This window comes from Oenanthe melanoleuca, chromosome 1, assembly GCF_029582105.1.
Source record: "Oenanthe melanoleuca isolate GR-GAL-2019-014 chromosome 1, OMel1.0, whole genome shotgun sequence".
Taxonomy (NCBI): domain Eukaryota; kingdom Metazoa; phylum Chordata; class Aves; order Passeriformes; family Muscicapidae; genus Oenanthe; species Oenanthe melanoleuca.
This window is the reverse complement of record NC_079333.1, coordinates 2,055,478-2,076,833: the sequence shown is the minus strand read 5'-3', so window position 1 is coordinate 2,076,833 and position 21,356 is coordinate 2,055,478. Positions and strand designations below refer to the sequence as shown.

The 21,356-nt window shown below is 47.6% G+C and overlaps 1 protein-coding gene across 1 annotated transcript; it reads left to right on the top strand.

The window, feature by feature from the left end:
- The first annotated feature begins 1,722 nt into the window (after positions 1 to 1,722).
- Positions 1,723 to 9,475, top strand: ADAMTS1 (ADAM metallopeptidase with thrombospondin type 1 motif 1). The gene is made up of 9 exons (XM_056485649.1): positions 1,723 to 2,646; positions 2,866 to 3,212; positions 3,674 to 3,806; positions 4,173 to 4,340; positions 4,604 to 4,890; positions 5,105 to 5,291; positions 5,392 to 5,567; positions 6,356 to 6,531; positions 6,676 to 9,475. Exons 1-9 carry the CDS (start codon positions 2,142 to 2,144, stop codon positions 7,418 to 7,420), a joined length of 2,724 nt encoding a protein of 907 aa, XP_056341624.1. The 5' UTR covers positions 1,723 to 2,141; the 3' UTR covers positions 7,421 to 9,475.
- The last annotated feature ends 11,881 nt before the right edge of the window (positions 9,476 to 21,356 follow it).

The window sequence follows — 21,356 nt, the reverse complement described above, 5'->3', positions numbered from 1 at the left end:
CAAGATCTTTTCAAATCAGAGAATTAACATCAAAAAACAGCAGCAAAACCAAAGGTGCATCTGGCAGCTGGGTGGACACACCTTTGGTGGCCTGGCTCTGGTCCCTGCTGATCTATGAGTGACACTGATTACATTTTTAATTCATATATTTGCAAGAGTCTCTATCTTGAACCAATGCAAGTTCAAAAATAAATTATGAAGATTCTTTCCTTTCAATTCCACGTTTCTATTCCCAGACTTTTGAGGTGGTGATTTAGGGAACTAGATTTGGTATCACGTGCAACACCAAATTAATTAACAGCATGAATGAACAAGATCTTTGTTGTGTTCTGTCCCAGAAAAAGCACAGCAGAGCTGGGCTCACACAGATCTCAAAGGTAAGGGTAAGGATTGACACCCATTTCCAACTCAAGTGAAAACTCAGTCAGAACTGAAAGGATTTTTCTGCTGATGTATTAACAGGCAGCGGTCGCAGCCTCTGGAAGTCACTCCAGCATTTCCTGCTGTGTCCCAAAGAAAATCCCACATTTGAGACCTATTTCTGATTTTGCTCATCACTCTGTGGGACAAGAGCACTTTTGTTGAGCAAGTAGCTGGGGAAATTGGGTTCATCTTTTGCTGTGTTTCTTTGAACAACTTCAAACAATGCGCAATTCTAAACTTGCAAGATTTACAGAACGCCATGGGAAATGGATGTCTTGTCAGAACTTAGCAGGCAGTCAGACTGTGCTATTGACACACACATGTGGTTCCAAGTTTGTCTGACATGGTTTAAATTAGCAAGAAAAGCCTCAGGGTTATTAGATTGAGTGGCATAAATGGGACACCCCATCCAAGAAAACAGTGGATACATGAAGTTTGAGAAACATTTGCCCTATCCCGAGGTTTTGCTCCTTCTGTCTTCAGCCCCTGAGTTTCATACTCGTATTAAATGATGTGTTGACAGACACACAAGCATCCTTGTTTAATTGGGAAGCCCAGGAGTTGTCACCAACAGGTACACACATTCTGTTTTTATTCACACATTTCCTCACCACTTCTTTGCCCTGCTCCTCCAAAGAGGCCTCCAGAAGCAGAAAGCTGGAGCTGTTCACATAAAGAATTAAGGGGATTAGCAGCACCACCATGCTTGGGTTATGGCTTCAAAGCAAAACATTGGCTGCACCTACGTAAACGCCTCTGTTTAAGTGATTAGAAAGGAACCATTTCTCAGAAGTACAGGTGCATGACCGACTGCAGCTATCAGGGGCGAGAAAGGGCAGGAACTGCTTGGGAAAGGGGGGTAGGGGAAGGGAGGGGAATTAGAAATAAAAATAAAAAAATAAAAAAAATATATATATAGAAGGAAAAGCGAGGAAGGCGAGCAGGGATGTGCCCCCTCCCTCCCCCGCCCCAGGAGCTCCGGACCGTCCACCTGCCGCTGCCCGAGCCCCGCGGGGCGGCTGTCGGAGCCGCAGCGCTCCCAGGAGAGACTCCCCGCGGCGGGCAGCGCTCGGAGCCGGGCACAGCAGCGGCGGGGCAGCGCCGGGGCGCAGCGCAGCCCTCGGGCAGCCGGGGGCCGACCCCGGGCCGGGCGCTGCCGTCCCGCCCCGTCGGGGGCGGCGGGAGGCGGCGCGGCGGGGGCCGCCCGCGGGCGCGTTACGCACGCAGTGATCTCAGCGGCGGCAGCGCCGGGCTGGGGGCGGCACGGCCGGACCCCATAAAGGGCGGCGGCGAGCCCCGCTCCCGCACTCACCCCGCACGGCGGAGGCGGACGGGCTCCGCTCCGCGAACCACGGAAGTGCAGGCGGGACCGTCCCGGGGCTGCCAGACCAGCCGGAGCGTCCTCCCCGCCCGCCGCCGCTGCGCCGGGGAAGGCTGAGGAGGAGCGGCAGCCGGAGCAGCGCAGAAGACAGCGGGACGGAGCGAGGGGCAGCGCTGCCCTCGCACAGCCGCGCTCCCCGGCATCGCCGCCGCGCCCCGGCCATGGGGAAGCCGACGCCGCCTCTGCAGTGACCGCGGGACGCGGCTCCCGCGCGGTGCTCCGCCGGCAGAAAGGCTCAGACACCCCCCAAAACCTGAAAGCAAAAAAAAACCCCACATCCTCCACATCCATCCCTGTATAAAGTGAAATAAAGAGAGGAGGAGGGCCGCGCCCGGCGATGAGGAGCGGGGGGCGGCTGCCGGCGCTGGCGCCGGTGCTGGCGGCGCTGCTGGGGCTGTGCAGCGCCGAGCGCAGGGCGCTGGTGCTGCCGCGGCGCCTGGGCGCGCCCGGCGCCCGCGAGCGCTTCCGCCTGGAGGCCTTCGGGGAGCGCCTGACGCTGGAGCTGGAGCCCGACAGCAGCTTCCTGGCCCCGGACTTCACCCTGCAGTACCTGGGCGGGCCGCCGCCGCCGCCCGAGGACGACCTCTCCCGCTGCTTCTACTCCGGCACGGTGAACCGGGACCCCGGCTCGGCGGCCGCGCTCAGCCTGTGCGCGGGGCTGCGCGGCGCCTTCTCGCTGCGCGGCCGCCAGTACCTGATCCAGCCGGCGCCCGGCACCGCGCACCGCTCCGGGCCGCACCTCCTGCGCCTCCGCGGCGCCCCGCGGGCCGCCCCCGCCGCCCGCTGCGCCGTGGCCGAGGCGGGGGCCGGGGCGGAGGGGCCGGAGCCCGCCGAGCCCGCAGGTACCGTGGGGATGCCGCGCCGGTAGGGCCGGGGAGGGGGGTCTGGCGGGGATGCCCGCACGCTGCTCGCCCCCCATCCCAGCCCGAGGTGCCCGCCCGGCTGCGGGGATCGCGCGGACCGCGGGGCGCATCGTGGGGCTCCCGTGGGTTTGGGCTGCTGAACGGCGCGGTCTCGCCCTGCTCACCTGCGCTTTCCCTCCCTCTCTTTTTCTAACGCAGAAACGAGAAGCAGGAGGAAGAAGAGGTTCGTGTCCAGCCCCCGCTACGTGGAGACCATGCTGGTGGCCGACCAGTCCATGGCCGAGTTCCACGGCAGCGGGCTGAAGCACTACCTGCTGACCCTGCTCTCCGTGGCCGCCAAGCTGTACAAGCACCCCAGCATCCGCAACTCCATCAGCCTCGTGGTGGTGAAGATCATGGTCATTTACGAGGAGCGCAAGGGCCCGGATATCTCCTCCAACGCCGCCCTGACTCTGAGGAACTTCTGCAGCTGGCAGAAGCAGCACAACCCGCCCAGCGACCGGCACGCCGAGCACTACGACACGGCCATCCTCTTCACCAGGCAGGTGAGGGACTCCGAGGTCACCGCCAGCCCCACGCCCACTGCTCCCTCTCCCCTCTGCCTGCAGACCTCCGAAACAGTGTCCACAGACAGTCGTGTGTCTCCGCAGCTGCAGTGGAGCAGGCTAAAAATGAGCTGCTTTTTATTTTATTCTTTTTTTTTTTTTTACTGTTTGCACCGTGTCTGGTGAAGCTCGCAGTTTGTGCGCTGTCTTTGTAAACTCGCAGTTTGTGCACTCTGTTCCTGCCCCATATATTTTTAGCAGATTTCAGATGGAAATTATGCATTTCATTTCTACGTGTAACCCTCGCCTATGTTCCAGAGACAGATTTTTGCCATCATACCCATTGAAGTGCTGAATATTTATGCTCTTTCCATAAGTAAAGGCAAACTGCCAGGACTGGATGGCTCTTGCCAAGGTTAAGTCTCTGATCTGATTAATAATGAAACTGCCTTTTTTTACAGGACCTGTGCGGTGCCAAGACATGTGATACTCTTGGGATGGCCGATGTGGGAACAGTTTGTGATCTAAACCGCAGTTGCTCTATCATAGAAGACGATGGTTTGCAGGCTGCCTTCACAACAGCCCACGAATTAGGTACTTGAAATTTGCAAAGCCTTTCCCTGGGATTAATTGAAGCCAGCTTGATGCCATAAAGCCCAGCCTGGGAGGAGGCAAAGCCCTGTCTTGGAGCAGGCTTGGACTCTGGGAAGCAAATCCGGCCTGCACAGCACTGTCTGCGAGAGCTGTGTGTGTGCCTGCAGGGAAAAAAAAAAAAAAAAAAAAAAAAAGAGAGAGAGAAGATCCAGTGCCATCTGCTTGAAATCTGGGAGTGTTCAGATTCGGGTTATTAATTACAGACCGGGCTATGAGCAGCTCTAGAGCAATATTTAAAATGCTGTTGGTAATGCTTAGTACAGACTTCCTAAAGTCACAGACTTTGCTTTTCTCCTTTTCTCCAAGGCCACGTGTTTAACATGCCTCATGACGATGCAAAGCAGTGTGCTGGCATCAATGGAATGAGCCGGGATTTCCACATGATGGCATCCATGCTCTCCAACCTGGACCGCAGCCAGCCCTGGTCTCCATGCAGTGCCTACATGATTACAACATTTTTGGATAACGGTCATGGTAAGGTTATTAAGCTTTCCATTCATGTGGCGTTTCAGCTCTTGTGCTTTACTGCTTTCCTTTTTTGCTTTTTTTCTTTAACAGTGCTTTCTGCTTCAGCACAGACTTAACCTTTTGCATGCCGAGGAACCTTATTTTTACAAAAATGGTGGCACAGATGGGCTCAAAGGCTTCTGTTGCAAAGCACATGCAGTTCCTTTTTAAAGCTGAACCCACGGCATCATCTGAATTCTTTTTTTCCCCCTTTTTTTCAACTTTTTCAGGGGAGTGTTTGTTGGACAAACCCCACAGGCCCATCCAGCTGCCTTCAGACTTGCCTGGCACGCTGTACGATGCCAACAGGCAGTGCCAGTTCACGTTTGGAGACGAGTCCAAGCACTGCCCCGACGCAGCCAGTACGTGCACGACGCTGTGGTGCACCGGCACCTCGGGAGGGCTGCTGGTGTGCCAAACCAAACACTTCCCCTGGGCAGACGGCACCAGCTGCGGGGAGGGGAAGTGGTGCATGAATGGCAAGTGTGTCAATAAGACTGAGAAGAAGCATTATGATGTAAGTAGTGAAAAAGGAACGGGTGCAGCTTGGGGTGGAGAGCGCTGCGGTGGGAGGGATCTGTCAGGAGGGGTTGATTCAGTGCTAAAAAGCAAACTCAGGGCAGGTTTTTTAATGAATTTGGGTAAAAATGAGCCTGATGATGACTTTTATGGCGTGCTGTTGTATGGGTTTTCCTGTATTAACTTGTGTCCTGCTTCTGTTGTCGTTGCAGACGCCAGTGCACGGGAGCTGGGGGTCCTGGGGGGCGTGGGGCGAGTGCTCCCGCAGCTGCGGGGGGGGAGTGCAGTATTCCTTCCGGGAATGTGACAACCCCGTGCCCAGGAACGGCGGCAAGTACTGCGAAGGGAAGCGCGTGCAGTACAGGTCCTGTAACGTCGAGGACTGCCCCGACAATAATGGTAATTCTTCCTCATTTTTGACACCCAGGATTGGTGTGTTGTGGGGGAAGAGCGTGGACAGAGATGATCTCATGCCCACCTGCCTTTTCTCTGCCTGCAGGAAAAACGTTCAGGGAGGAACAGTGTGAAAAGCACAACGAGTTTTCCAAGTCTGCCTTTGGAAGTGGACCTGCTGTGGAGTGGACACCCAAGTTTGCTGGTGTGTCTCCAAAGGACAGATGCAAGCTGGTTTGCAGAGCCAAAGGAACGGGATACTTCTTTGTTCTACAGCCAAAGGTATTTCTAAACTGCACCTCTTCCAGCTGATCATGTGAGGAGGATTTTTTTTTCTCTGTTTAAGTGAGGGGTCAAGCAGTGTAGAAATCTGAAATTGTCTTTCTCATATTTAAGCTGGATTATTCCTCCATGTACAGTGGGATCATTGCAAACAGGCTTTAAGTGTTTTTGCACAATCCTCCCACCTCCTCTACCCACTCCACCCTGGTTTCCTTCCCTCTTCTTCCACCAATCTGATTGCATTGAGATAGGTTTGGAAAACTCTGAGGGATCTCTGCCAGAACATTGGTGCTTTCTCATACTGGTTACTAATATGCTGACAGCTTAAAATAAACACGAGGGAAAAATGTTCATCTTGCATAGCTACTTGAATTCGCTGTCATCAGATGGTGAGAGCCAGGAACTACCAGGGCGATGACACAGAGGGTTTTTGTGGAACAGCACTCCTAGAAATAAAGGATGTGCTGAACAGCATTGAAAGCAACGCTGGCAGTGTGCTTTGAGGACATGGCTGCCTTCTAGTGACACTAGAAAGCAGTGGGGCTTTTTTTATATGAAATCAGTAAAACAGTAGGTGTTTTAGATTGTTTTCTCCTCTCACCATGGCATCATTTTTGCAAGTGAGATGAAGTAGCACCACGATCCTCCAACTCCCTGCTACTGCTCCGGTTTTTAGTTTCCAAAGCCCTGAAAACGGCAGGTGCTGCAGGTTTCTCCCCATCCATACTTGGTGTTAGGTGGTTTCCAAGCACTGTGCGTGTTGTAAGGAGGCTCCTTGTGTCCCCAAGGTGGTGGATGGCACCCCGTGCAGCCCCGACTCCACGTCGGTGTGCGTGCAGGGCCAGTGTGTGAAGGCGGGCTGCGACCGCACCATCGGCTCCAACAAGAAGTTCGACAAGTGCGGCATCTGCGGCGGCAACGGCTCCACCTGCAAGAAGGTGTCCGGCACCCTCGTCAGAGCCAAGTGAGTGCAGGGCTGCTCCTCCCCTTGCCTCGTGGGGCAATGAGCCGCCTGCCTCGCCTTCGGACGAGGTTTAGTCTCGTGCTGGGAGGCGTTTTTCCCTTCTCAGGGGGACTGACTCAGAGTTTCTGTTCTCTCCCGCGGCAGACCCGGCTACCACGACGTGGTCACCATCCCGGCGGGGGCCACCAACATCGAGGTGAAGCAGCGGAACCAGCGGGGCGCCCGGCACGACGGCAGCTTCCTGGCCATCAAGGGCGCCGACGGCACCTACGTGCTCAACGGCGACTACACACTGTCCACGCTGGAGCAGGACATCACCTACAAGGGCAGCGTGCTGCGCTACAGCGGCTCCTCGGCCGCCCTGGAGCGCATCCGCAGCTTCAGCCCGCTGAAGGAGCCGCTCACCATCCAGGTGCTGACGGTGGGCGACCTGCCGCAGCCCAAGATCAAGTTCACCTACTTCGTCAAGAAGCCGGCGCAGCCCGGCGCCGCCGACAAGGCGGCCGGCAGGAGGAGGGAGTCCTTCAACGCCATCAGGGAGATCATCTCCTCGGAGTGGGTGATCGAGGAGTGGGGCGAGTGCTCCAAGTCGTGCGGCTCGGGCTGGCAGCGGCGCGCCGTGGAGTGCCGGGACCCGCGCGGCCGCCCGGCCGCCGACTGCGCCCGCGAGCTGAAGCCCAGCGCCCTGCGGCCCTGCGCCGACCTGCCCTGCCCGCAGTGGCAGCTGGGGGACTGGTCCCCCTGCTCCAAGACGTGTGGGAAGGGCTTCAAGAAGAGGTTGTTGAAATGTGTCTCCTCCGACGGCGGCGTGCTGCCCCAGGAAAGCTGTGAGCCCTCCAAGAAACCCAAGCACCTGATAGACTTCTGCAACGCCACGGACTGCAGCTAGATAGGACGACTTGGGAAAGCTAAAACTCCTTTGGTTTTTTTATTATTATTTTATTTTATTTTTTTCCTTCAGACCAGTGCACTGAGAAACACAAAAGAGGGCTAGAGGCAGCGCCGGTGTTTTTGCGTTCAGAAGGTTCGTGGTGAAGATCCGCGGTGGGACGGTGCAAACGGCTTGAGTTGGCTTTGCATCCCAAAAACCCCCTGCCAGCTGAAAATTGGATGGGATAGCAGACCCATGTCATTCATTTCTCTTTAGCAGATGAGGCCCAAACGCATCAGAATTGCCTTTTTTTAAGTCTGTTACAAGTTAAGCCACACGTGAGCAGTGAGACACATTTCAGCAAACATTTTGGGGTTTGGTTATTCTTCCCTTCTTTTGGATTTATCTTGTGGTACTGATCAAATCCCCACGTGTAGGAAGGGGAGGGAAAAAAGATAGCTTAAAATAATTGGTCAGGGCTTACCTACCTCACAAAGGGCAAAAAACAAGATTGGAAAAGGAGCTTTAACTATGTCATTCATGGCTGCTATTGTTTCAGAGAATAGTTTTATATAAAAATAAAGCCATATTCTCTACCTGTCAAGAGTAAGAAATATCAAGAACAAATATCAACTCCACAAATCACTAGAATATCTTTCCTTTTTTTTTTTTTTTGAAGTACCTTTATGTCATCCCAATGTGCCTGTCCACGTCTCTCAGCCACTCCAGTGCCATTGTGGTGACATATGTAATCCAGGGGCTTGGAAAAGTGGAAATCTGAGTCTGAGTCGTTGCTCTTTGTGCCTTCTGCATACCTTCCACTGGCTTTTCTGGTTCCAGCTTGGTCCTGCCTTCCTGCCAAACAGATTCATGGAGTGTGTGAGCATTCCAGTCTTGCTTTCACACTCAAACCTTTGGCCTTACCCCAGCAAAATGGATATTATTTGAGTTAAAAAAAAAAACAAAAAAACAAACATCCCATTATGAATGGGAACATCCTCTGTGGCCTCTGCTGGGTTTGTAGAGCTCATCACTGACCAGGTGGGAAGGCAAAGCTGAGGGATAGCAGGTCCATCCACAGCAAAAGGCCAGCACTCACATCATTGAAGATTGTGCCAGTCCATAGACCATGAGAGAATATGGCTTTCCATATGTATATAGTAAAATATATTACTATAGATTTTACATACTTCATAAGTATTTTATATTTCTCTCCCTTCTGGGAAGGGTTATAATTTGTAATAAATGCATATAATGAGCGTATTTATTTTTATACTTCTTGTCTAATGTGATCTTCTAAGTTATCGCTTTTTTAAAAGGACATATAACAAGGATAGAGTATTTATACAGTATAATATGTTACTAGAGGTAATAAATGAACCCTATAAATTTTGGAAATGGAGTGTCTTTATTTCACTGGACTAAAACCAGTCCATGGAGCAGAAAGATCTTGGAATCTGAGGGAAATATTAAGCAAAAGGCAACTAATTACCTGTGTTAGTGAAGAGGTTTGGAAAACTCTCCCCATAATGTCACACACCACCTTAAAAGAGGTAATTTTGTATTTTATTACTTAACCACCAACTCAGCTATTTCAGAAAATGGAGTGCAGCTGTCCTGGTGCCACTGGTTGTAACAACAGCTTGCAGAGGGAGCAGCGCTGTCAGTGGAGTTTAGACCCAACAAATATGTCCAGAAGCAGCAGGTTTGCCTCACTCTGGTGGGAAAGGAGCAGTCAAAAACCAGAACTGTGCATGAGCAGTCAGAGGTTTCCCTGAGCTCCTGGAGAATTTCCCTCTCTAATTTTCTCCTGATGCTGCTTTTCCAAGAAGCACTGTGTGAAAGAGCTGTTCTAACGCTGCTGGTAACATGTTTTATTATGTTAAAATGGATACTGAACATCAAAAGCTGATTTTTGCTCCCTCATACCTGATCTCATCACCACTGCAGTCAAGAGAAAATCTTCTGTTGGGCTCCATTGGATTTTTGCCATGGAATTTGAGACATCAGTCATTTCTGGATACTTTTGGCTTTGTGTCATGTAAAAATCTATTAAAACTTCCTTTGCCAAAGTTTGGATGCTCTCTCTGCAGAAATAGTTCCTGTTTTATTCCGTGGATAAAGTCCTGGCCCCTCTGAATCTCTGAGAATTCCCATCACGTCACTGGGCATTGCTTTGATGTGCAGAAATGCTGGGGAATTTTTTATTCCTAACATTATTCAGGAGACAGCAAATCCCCTTCTGGTTTTTTTAAATACAAGAAATAACTATTTATTTGTATATATAGATATATATGTGCATATATGTTTTATTCACCATCTCAGTTAAAAAATAACTGGGAGTTTAAAGAGGAGAAGAGTTATCCTGGAGCCAGCCAGACAGATGAGATGTGAAATTGTGGTAGCTGTGCTGGGTATCTGAGCACTGGAAATGGTGTAGCTGGAAAATATGGAGCAGCTCTTTTCCTCTGGCACTGTTAAAATAATAATGTGATTTACTGCTTGAAATTGCCCTAACAGTAAATGGGAAAACACCTCAAAACTCAGTCAAATCAACATCTCCAACAGTGGAGATGCTTCAGTATATTTTGCTTTTATCATTTTCACATCACAAGTGGGTCAGCAGATGCAAAGCAGTGTGATTTGTTGAACTTTGTAGGACAAATAGGGATATTTTAGACAAAATATCTTCACCCACTAGCTAAATTGGGGAATGGAGAAGAAAATACTCCTGGAAAAATTCAGAAAGGTGACTTCAGAGGAATAAGCCAGGCTGCTGGGCAGAGGATCCCAGAGCTCTGGCTGGCTGTGCTCATCAGCTCCCAGGGAAACTGCTCCCACAGCCTGGTGTGACCCAGTCACCCAGCTGGGAAGGTTCCCATCCCTGCAGGGGCAGAGCTGCCTGCCAAGCCCCTTCTGGGGCAGAGACCAGCCCTGTGGGATGTGGCCATTGCCTGCTGAGGCAAGGCAGGTGCAATTAGGTGAAGTTTCATCCCCAGCAAAGGTCACCCAAGCACAGCAAAGGGATCTCCTGGCAGGCAGGTCCCACCCTGGACGTGTCCAGGCTGCAGCAGGAGAGCACTTGGCTGAAATATTCCTGTCTGGCCCTTTCTGCAGGGGCAGAGCTGTGTGTTACAGCATGTGGAGGGTCCACCCTGTGCTTCCCTAGCAAAACAGCTCCAAACACTGACTCCTGTTCCCCTCAGAACACAAAACATGGGCAGAGGGGAAGCCCAAACACAGTTATCAGTTATTGTGTGAGCAGGGTGTTTGAACAACTTGTGCTCCCAAAGCCTGGGGCAGAGGGGTGATTGTGGAGATGAAAGCATTGTTTGGACTCACAGATGGTTTTACAGCCCACAGCAGAGCAACAGGGGCTTGTGCAAAAGGGATTGAATGCTGGGCAAGAGAAGGGCAGCTTCCTGCAGCCCCTCTGCCTGGAAGCTGGGCTTGGCAGCATCAGAGGGATACAGGATCATCCTTGGTCCTGCTGCAGCCCAGCTGACCCCTGGAACAACATCTGAATTTAAATACCCAGAACCAAAGTTGCTAAATCCATCATCTTTAATATGTTGTACTTTTGTGTCATGGTGCTGCAAATCTGAATTTCTCCTGTCTTATCATCCTTCACAGGTATTCCAGTTGGAAATTAGTATTTTCTCCAGTATTAGCTGTAAGATATTTTTCCTACAAACACAGAAAAAGGAGCTGTGTGTTCCAAGGGGGAAGTCATATGGTAGAGATTATAATCAGGCAAGCTAAGAGCAGTGGCCATTCTAATTGTACACCAAATATATTTTTTCAATATAACTAAGACAATATGTCTGTCCCGAACAATTTAAATGTCTGCTGCTGCTTTGTATCATTTCCCATGTGAAAAAATGGAGATGATTAGGGATAAAAAACAACTGAAATTCAAATATTTTGATTTAAAAAATTCTCTGTCAAACAGCACAATTTAAGGGAGAATATTTTATAATTTTTTTTATAATTCAATACTTATACCCATCCTGGCCCAGGCCAGCCCTGGTTAAAGCTGAGATCAAAGGAAAATTTGCCTTCTTGTGTTTAATCCAAGTTTTAATTACATGTTGAATTAGCCCCAGAGGTCAAGCTTTGGTGAGAATATTTTCACAGAGATTAAACTGTGTGAGGAAAAGGGAAGAGAGAGGGAGAGGGAGAAGACAAAGAGAAAAGGAGGAATTTTGTGGAATTTTTAACTGTGGAAACTTTTGAAACAGATGTTGGTGATTAGATTTCAGAATGAGGCCTGGGCAGATTTAGAAGTGAATTAAATGCAGTGTAAAGCCCATCTCCTTTTTCTCTCCCAGTGAACCAACACACACATTAGGGGATATGCTAAAATAATGAACACTGGTGTTTTCCATTTCTTGTTATCCTCCTGCTGGAACAAATGCAAAGCACAAAATGGAAGCATGAAGAGGCTCAGCTGCCTTTGATGAATAAAAAAAAAAAATTAAAAAGCCTTCTGCACATGTCTCCTCTTCTCTCTTTAATTTATAACATTATTTATTTGCACTTTCAAAGGCATGATAGCTGATGTCAGAAAGGAGAGCCCCCAGAGCAACAGCTGCCTGGTGGACAAGAGGGGCAGAGACATCAAAAATATAAATGTCAAAATCCTGCATAAAATACTTTTGAATCTGATCTAAGCCAGCAAAAGCCAGGCAATTCTGAGCTAACTCTGCCATTTGCATAGGGATAAAAATTTGTACAAGCCCATTCCCAAAGCTCAGGCTGGAGTGATGGGTATCACTCTCATGGGGACACTGGCTTTAGGGAGGCTAAGCCTTTTTGTTACAGGGTTTAAATCAGATTCCTGTTGCTCTGACTGGAAGAATCAGTAGGTTGATATCATTTAAGTCTGTACCACAGATGTCCTCATCACTTGCAAGTAGTGAATGAGAGGTGGGGGTAGCACAGGGGGGGACAGGGCTGGCTCCATCCTGCTGGAGACACCCCAGTGCTGCAAGGACAGGAGGAGGGCTTGCAGCTGGACTGTCCCTGGGAGATGGGCTCTGGAGAGCCTCTGGATGGTGGACAAGGCCCATGGATCATGGGTGAAGGTTCATGGCTCAGGGACAGGATGCTTGGCAGGGTGTGACAGGCTCTGGGCTGCTGGGGCCAGTTTGGCAATTTCACTCTCGAGATATTGGAAACATCAGGTGGTTTAAAGCAAGCTGCTGACAGGACTTTGGGCTTGGCAGAGGAGCCTCTCCAGCCAGGTTATCCTTCCCAGCTCCAGGAATTCCCCTGGGGATGCAGGGCTGTCCCTGAGCCACAGAATCATGGAAGCCCATTCCAGCAGTGAACCTGCTCTGAGCTAGAGCTACAGCAAGAACTGAGTGTTTGGCATCGCTGATTATTTGTTCAAAAAACAGAAAATGAAGCCAAGATTCACACACTACATTCCCTTGAGAGTCTAGGAAAGGGCTTCCCACTGGAAGGGGTTCTGAAGTCTGTTTGTGGAGCAGAAAAGCTGCTTTTATGGGTGATTAGGGCACAATTCCCAAGAACAGAGACACAATTTAATTAAGACACAATTTAATTTAGACTTAGCAGAGAATTGGTTCAGTGGCCTGACCTGAAGAGGAACACTGTCAGAGAGCAGAAATGCAACTTTATCAAGTAAATGTACTCGTTGTCCAGTCTGTTCTGAGGGAGAATCACTTTTTTTTGAAGTATCAGTGATGAAGGACAGTCCTTTAGGAGAGCCAGGTTGAGGAGTGATGTTTGACCTGACAGTCCCAATACTGCTCCCCCAAAGACCTGGCCTGCTGGGGGCTGTGTGGTGGAAAACAAAAAGTTGCTGGACTTTTTTCAGCGCCAGGAAAAGCAGATCCTACAGTTCACATTCAATTTCAGCCGAATTCCAGGAAAGTGCTTCAAAGGATGGAAATAATTTGTTACTCAAGACCTGAGCTACTAAAAGATAAAGTGTTTGGCACATTTGTTTTTGGGACTCCAGAGGAGAGCCCTTAGCTTTGGGGTGAGGTGCTCAGCTGCTTTTTGACACAATTCACATGAATTGTTGAACAGGTTTTGCCTGAGTATCCTCAATGTCCAGTGCCCTAAATCTCCTCCATGTTTTCCTTCAGTGGAGCCTGATGTGTCTTGTAGCCAGCTCTCTTATTTTTCACTAGTGAGAGCTTGTTTGTTCTTTTGCTGGGGGCTGTTTGACAAATTCACACAAGACCTGCCCAAGTCAGGCTTGCTCTTAGAAGCATTGCTGGCATGGTCATGTCACTGGAGAACAGGGGAAAGCAAAGCACAACTCGATGTGTTAGAGCTGTAACAGCAAAAAATCCTGATGAAGATGCATTTACACTGCCCAAATCCTTTCTTCCATTCTGAGAGCATTCTAAGCTGTACCTACAAGGCAGTTAAATTTGCTGAACTGAGTTAGATTTGCATTTTCACACGGGCAGAAATAGCTTCACTGGTTAAAGCATTTGCATACAGAACATTAAATCTTCTTTCTTGTGTGCTTCAAGAAATCAGAAATCCTCTTGGGAAGGAAAAATCCTGCTTTTCCCCCTCACAGTGCTGGGGCTGCAAAGGAGGGGGGGTGTTACACACCTACTCTAACATACCCACTGCTTTTAAGTATTTGGGCTGTCAGAAAGTTCAAAACATTTCAGGCACCGAGCAGAATATGAGGTTTGCTGATGCCTCTGCCTTAATGGACACAAATTCTCACAAATAAGCATCCAGCGCCCTGGAGAGTCAAAAATTGCCCACTGGAGCTGGCTGGAGATAATCAAACCCACCCCACACTCCTCAGCAGGGTCTGGGATGGAAAAGCTGAGGAAGCCTAAGAAGAAAAAAGCGCAGTTAGCAGCATTTTAAAATCTGAGAATGGCAGCATTGTTTGGGGAAACAATAAATGTTGGGTTTAAACAATTTAACGTCAAACAAATGTGAAGGCTGTGTCATGCAGGAGCAGCAGCTCCAGCAGCGTTTGAGCTTAAATTTAACATCAAGCAGCAACTCCAGGCGAGCTTTGTTCCCTAGCAATGAGATGTCTGCACATCACAGATGCACCACTTCTTCACAAAACTGCCAGAGTACCGGATTACTCCAAGGAAAATTTCGCAATGGCCTTTGATTCCTTCCTGATGAAGTGATTTTCCACAACACTTTGCTCACTGGCAGATGAGGAGAGGCCGGGGAGTGAAATGTATGTTGGTATTATTACACAGTAACAATAAATGCAGTCATCAGTGTCTGGATTCAGGAGGCCAGGCCTGTGGGCACACTGGTAACAGCAAAACTTCCTGAGGCCCATGAGGTTCACTTCATAAGTGGAATAAAATAAATAAATAAATAAATAAATAAATAAATAAATAAATAAATAATCAGCCATTCCCTTTTGCGAAGCCACGGTAAGGCAGGTTTCAGCCCCAGATTCACTTTAAAAGTGGAATTCATTAATTAAATGATTAAATAATTACATAATTAAATAATAAATCAGCCATTCCTTTTTGTGAAGTCGCAGTAAGGCAGGTTTCAGCCCCAGAAATGTTGAAGTCAAAATGATGACTGGAAGCGCTTATCAAGTGGAGTTTGGAATATTCTACATTCCCCAGTCTGCTCCGGTTGCTTGGAGAGCAAGGATGGCACAGCAGCAGGAAAAAGCAGGAAAAAGCAGGAAAACTCAGGAAAATGCAGGAAAAAGCAGGGAGGGCATCCCAGGGCAGGAGGTCGTGCACCTCCCTTGCCCAGTCCCTGCTGATGAATTTAATGTGACACAGGTGGCAGATCCAGCAAATATCCCTGGAAAAAGCCTCGCTGGCTGACGAGGAGCAGCTGGGTGGGTTTGGAGCGCTGCCTCTCCCTTTCTCTCCCTTTCTCTCCCTTTTTCTCCCTTTCTCTCCCTTCCTTTCTCTCCCTTTCTCTCCCTCTCCCCCGAAGCTGTTTCGCGGTAACGGAGCTCGTTCCAGGTGATGTTTGCTGTCAGTGATGGGGTTGAGATGTTCAGTGGTGCACGCTTTGATTATTAAATTTCCTGCGTGTTGAGCCCTTCCCTTTACTGCCTCTATTGCTCCTTCAGTGCTGAAATGATGCTGTTGAGTCCGGAGGAGGTAGAGAATTATTTGAAGTGGTTTTATCAGAAAAACTACTGTTTTGAGAGCAGGAAGCTTTCCTGTTTTGTTTGAAGTGTAAATATTGTGCAATGCTGCAAACATCAGGCGTTTGTAAAAGCTGTTAGCAGGTGCTAAAAGAAATGCTGGGTGTTGTAACGGCTGGAAACGATAATTTACCTCTCGTGGTTTATGTTAATGTATAATTCATCTCGGTGGTGGCACGGACAAGGAAGCATTTCGTTTTTATGGTGGCTTTTAGTTTAAAATTGGTGAGGATGATTTTTAAAGATTTGTCCGTGGCTGAGTAGGTCTGTCAGATCTGATGGGCTCTGCATTAACAAAATTGAGTTATTCAAGCCCAAGAGCAGAGCATTAGTCTGCCTTGGTATCTGAGCCACACAACCTTCTCTTTCTCCTCCATTCTCTTTCTGCCTGCTTTCTTATCTTTATTTTTAGTCCCATCGTGACATTTGCACTTTTCTTGGGCAGAGAGTGCTAAATAAAAGGGGGAGAGAGAGAAAGTTAGTTTATAAGGTGAGATAATTGACAACTGTTTTGAAGCAAAAATTCAAACCCCTGGTGAGATTAAGGATGAGTTTAATTTTAAAATCATCAAGATGCCATTGTCACTGCAGAAGAAGAATTAAGCTTTCATTTTTTAATTTTCATCTTGATGTGAGTTTTTGCCACAGGCTGGCTGGGGCTGGAAGGGAAGCAGGGATGGTTTTGTGTTTCTCTGCAGCAGGGGGCACGAGAAGCAGCATCCAAATCCAGATTCACAGAGATTAAGGTCTTGGGACAGAGGAAAAGCTAAACCAAGCATCCTTCTTCTGTTCCTGCAGGGAGAGCAAGGCAAGCCCTTCAGGAAGGGAGGAAAGCTGCACAGGAGCTATTTAATTATTCTAAACTGCACTTCCCAGTTTCCTCAGGGGAGGAAGATAGGCATGGAAGGAGAGGGAGGTGTAGAAATTCAGACCATCAAGATTTCTGCCTCCTCTCTCTTCCTGGGGTCACACTGCTTGGTGAGACACGCCAAGTTCAGCCATGCAAATCCCGGTTCTCAAAGTGTCAAAAATCCCTGAATCTGTGTCACTGGACCCCAGGACCTCCCCTTGATGACCCTAAAGATGTGGCTGGAGAGAAATGTGACACTACAGAAAGCCTGAGAGCAAAGTTAGGGTGTAAAGATCCCCGTTCCCTCATTCTAATTCATTATTAGAAATAAAAGATTGGCAAAACAGATCCTTATGGAAATGACTCAAAGTATGGCTAACACTGAAGGAATAACTTTCCTTTTGGCTCCATGGCTGAGGTGCAGTGTTTGGGGGTTGTGAATTTTCAAGTGCTGGCTGATTTGCATAGGCACATAACTTCTTAAAAGTGGAGCTGGCAGTGCTGCCAAGACTTACAGTTGGCCAACAATTTCACTTGTAAAATCCTGCTGGGGTAAATTACTTTTCAGGGCTCTGAAATTTCTTGTGTCGGGCCTCTGTCTCACTCAGTGAATATCTGCTGTTTCATTTTACAGTTATTGGTGTGGTTTATTAAGAATTCTGGAAAAAAAAATAGAAAAGAAAATAAAAGAAGTCATCTATTCTCAAGATAATTGTGTCATGGTGCCCAAGAAAAAGGATGGAGCTGCTGGGACTGGGGAAGAGACTGAGATTTCTGTAGCTCTAATTTTCTGACTCAACCAAAGCCTGTATGCTTTGAAATGCTCTACAGTTTTCCAAAAATGTCTAGAATTTAGTAAAATGAGGATAAAGCCATCAATTTCTCAAAGCCATCTGCAAGGATTCATTTTAAAACCTGGGCTCTGAAGGTACCCAGGTTTAGGATGGCTCAGTTACAGTCCTGGACATGAAATGTTCTCCTTATACTGATGCCAGTCCCCCCTGCCTGCTCCAGAAAAACTTTTTGCTTTTCCAATTACTAGCAGGATGAATTTACACTGTTTTCAATCTGTCAGTTCAGTGACTCAGTAAATTTAGTTATAGTTCTTACATTTGCAAGGCTTTAGAAGAGAGATTTTTTTTACTCTTTGAGGTTATAAAGAACACAGGTGGCTTTAGAGTGGAGGACAGAATTAAGGATACTGAAACAGGCTTAATGAAGAGAATTTGCCCAATCCCACAATTTATCATGAATTAATGCCTGTGGTCCTCACAGTCTCAGAAGAATCTCATGGATTTTATCTGAGGCTTTTTCCTATGCAAAACAAGTGCAGAGGTACTTGCCCTAACAAAGGGCAGAGTGGGAGAGGAGAAAGCCAATTGTTTTGGGAAAGGAATTTAGAATTATTTCATATATGTTTTCTTGGGAGGACTTAATGATGAGAGCAAGAAGACCACTGTTTTAGGAGGTTTTTTTGGGAAGAAAAATGCTTGTCTTAAAGGGACTGCTGGAATAGTCAGCTGAGATGGGGCTTGGGCTGACAGAAACCCCTGGTGTTTGCTTCAGCTCACCTTGGACAGTGCCACCACTTTCCTGTGAGCCCTCCCAGGAACCCTGGGCAGAAATGGGTGCAAACCAGAGTCCTCTAGAAGGGAATAAAGGAAGAGCAGGCTCCAGGCACAGATCAGCTTCAGTGCAGCTGTTGTGAGGCATTGTTTGGGGAACAGCAGAGCTGCTGTGCCCCACAGAATCCTGCTCTGTGCTGAGCACAGCCTGGCTCTGCAGCTCACTGATGGATGGATAAATAACTCCTTTTCTGCTGCACATCTGGGGGAAGGGCTGCTTCCCCTGCTGGCCACATGCCTGCTAAATAAAGCCCAGAGGAAATTGGTTCTGTGTGCTGCTGTCACAGAGGTGAAGCTCAGCAGTGACCTCTGGCCCCTTGAACCCAAGGCCCTGGATGCTCCACGAGGCTGGCAGTGCCAAAGCTTTGCTCTGCTCCTTGGCCAGCCAGGTTATTCTTTAAAGGGATTAGCTAGCACAGCCTGGCAAGTGGTATAGGTATAGGCTCAACAACAGAGGTTGGGAAAATGCAGAATAATTAAAAAAAAAAAAAAAGGTAAAAATAGAGATGTTAGAGTGCAGAAGCTAAAGTGTAAAATTATAGAGTAATAGTATTTTTGGATAAATGTATTCATCCCAGTAACATAATCAATGACCACTGTGATGCAAGTACTACCTATGCTTCAAAGACAAATTTGGTGCAGTTAATCACTCTTTTAAACCCTTTTTTTACTCCTGGTGAAGTAGCTGGGTGCTTTCCCAGCGTGTCCTGTGACAAAGCTGTCAGAGACAGAAGTCACATTTCAGTGTGATTTTGCAGGGCAGAGTTTGACCCTGCAGAACGTGCTCAGGCACATCCAGTGCACCAGGGAGGACAGGAAGAATTCCAAGGGAAAGAAAAGGGAAAAGAAGCACTTGTGGCAGCTCAGACCTCGGATTATTTAAGTGCTTTGGGACCCATTTGCATTTAGACAGGAGTAAATACAATGGAGACAAATATAGCTGAAGCTAAGCCTTTGTATAAATTCTGAGATGATTGGGTGTGTGTCTCTATGGGGTTACTCATGAAGTTGGAACTGGTAAGAGAGGAATTCTGTTTCATTCAATTTGTAGGATGTAATTTGAATTTAATAGTCTTCAATGAAAGGAGGTAGGAAATTGAGGAAGGGAGTGTCTTGTTTCAACAAATCAGAGATTTGATTTGCCTCTTCCTGTGCAAATTTCCCTTAATGCTTGTTATTAGCAAGTTGTTTTTCCTGCAGAGAAGTGCAGAGAAACAGAAAATTTTAAAAAGGTTATTTAGGGAAAGTAAATATTGAAATCCATAGTACAAAATCTTGCTGAGATACCTGATTTTAAATGTCCTTCAGGTCTTAAAGAAAGGAAAAAACCTGTTTTATACATGAGCCTAAATCCATACCAAAGAGAATTAGGGATACACTTATCATTAGTCTTTGCAAGTAACCCAACAGGGACTGTTTGCTTTGGTGTCATTGGTGATAAATTTTACCTATATATGTAAAAAGTGGTCATATTCTAGGCAAAACAAAAATAAAAAAATAAAATAAAAAGTCTAACTTATGCAATTGCTGTACAGAAATTGAAGTTCTCGTGTCCTTCTCAGCCTGTCCTTGTTTTTGTGGCTATTACTCAGACCTTAAACAATGATGTTTTTCGTCAAAGATAAGCTCTCAAGCAAACAGGAAGAGGGTGTAGTAAAAAGTGAACATAAACCATATACTGGAACTGCTGGAATCGACAGATTTTATCAGCCTTTTCTTTTTTATTATGTCTGTATATTGCAATATATCCATCTATTGTTTTTTCTTTCGTTGCTGTCCCCTGGCACCAGGAAATTATATATATAACACAGGGTATCTTTGTGTCCAGGCTGAAAACTGTTGTGCAGAAATTCAAAAATTGGCATTATGAATTTATGGATTCCTTTATGATTTAGCACAGTTTGTGGCAATTACAGTTGACCTGAAAGCAGGGAACAAATATCATGAGGCAAATCCAGTTTTTTCCACACATTTATCCAGGTAAATAGCAACTAAATTTTTCCTCTGTGTGTTTTTCATGTAGGTTCTTACAGCAAAAAGCCCTTCTGCACTTCCCACGTGTGATCAAAGCAAATCAACTGATAAAAAAAAGCAAATTAAAAAAAAACTTGCTGCTCTGCAGAAGCATTCATTGAACCCCTCAGTGAGGCAGATTTTAACTGTGCAAAATATGGATTCTGCAGAGCAGACCAAAGTCCCCCAGAGGTTAGAATTAACCTGGCCCTCTGAAGAATTTGCTTGGGTAACAGAGACATTCAGCACTTTGCCATCTCTCAGTTTACCTCTAATTTTGGCTCACCCTATTTCTCTCAGAACAAATCTCTGCAGCCTCCTGGAAGCTTTTTCAGGCTCTGTCACAGCCTCTTGCTCTGAAGAGCATTAATGGTAATGCTATTTGCCTGTCTTGTTTAGATTTATATTACTTAGGCTGATATTTTTTTCTGGGATTTGTCCCACAGTGTGTTCAGGGTGGTGGTTCCACGGAATTGTTGCATAAACAGAGCTCTGCTCCTTCAGCTGTGCCTTGCAAACAACCTGCTGCCAGCAGCATGGCAACTTGCTTAAGTCACAAGCATCCAAAAAATCGTGTTAAAATCCTGTCCCAGAAATGTTCCCTGCCTTGGGTGGCTGGGAGTGCCTCCCTGTGCTGTTCCACACTTGCCCTTTTTACCTCAGTGGGAATCTCCTGCTCCCAGCAGCGATTCACCTGGCCTCTCTTGAGCTCAGGAATATTTTGCTCCCAGGGATGTGAGAGATTTGCAGAACCAGGGCAAGTCCTGAGGTCAGACCTTGCTTTACCCTTCATTTTCTAGCAGCTGCTTACTTGTTTTCTTGAGGTTGCTGCTACCCCTTTAAAAACAAGCATCCCAGGAATTTTCTTTTGAAACAGGCTTCCCCTCTCTAAATCCAATTATACTCTTTCAGCTGGGTCATTCTCAGCCCCTGCCACATTTTTGGATTTTTTTACTGAATTTATTAAAAAACATGGCCCTGCCACAGGGAAAGCAAGGGGAATTTTCACCCTGCTGACTCCCAGCTCAGCTCAGGTGGGTTTTATTTCCCTTTGGAAAGCACAGGGAGCTCATCCCAGGCAGGACAGGGATGGGCGTTGGGGGAATGGCAACAGGAAAAAGGAAAAGGATTCAGGGTGTGGATGGGGAAGCCAAGCTTTATCACTCATGTTGGCTGAGATAACGGGGTGCATTTTATTTTAGCAACGACAGGAGGAATTCACAGTGCCTTGTGACACTGGCTATGAAGTGACACACCAGTGCCACCAAAACTGCCATCAGAATTTTGGAAAGCACCATTTGAGTTTAGAAGGAA

Excerpts from the sequence above, each read along its gene's own strand:
- ADAMTS1 (XM_056485649.1), top strand. The coding sequence starts at position 2,142 with ATGAGGAGCGGGGGGCGGCTGCCGGCGCTGGCGCCGGTGCTGGCGGCG. Across the intron at positions 4,891-5,104 it reads CTGAGAAGAAGCATTATGAT|ACGCCAGTGCACGGGAGCTG; the intron begins GTAAGTAGTGAA and ends TTGTCGTTGCAG. Across the intron at positions 5,292-5,391 it reads GGACTGCCCCGACAATAATG|GAAAAACGTTCAGGGAGGAA; the intron begins GTAATTCTTCCT and ends CTCTGCCTGCAG.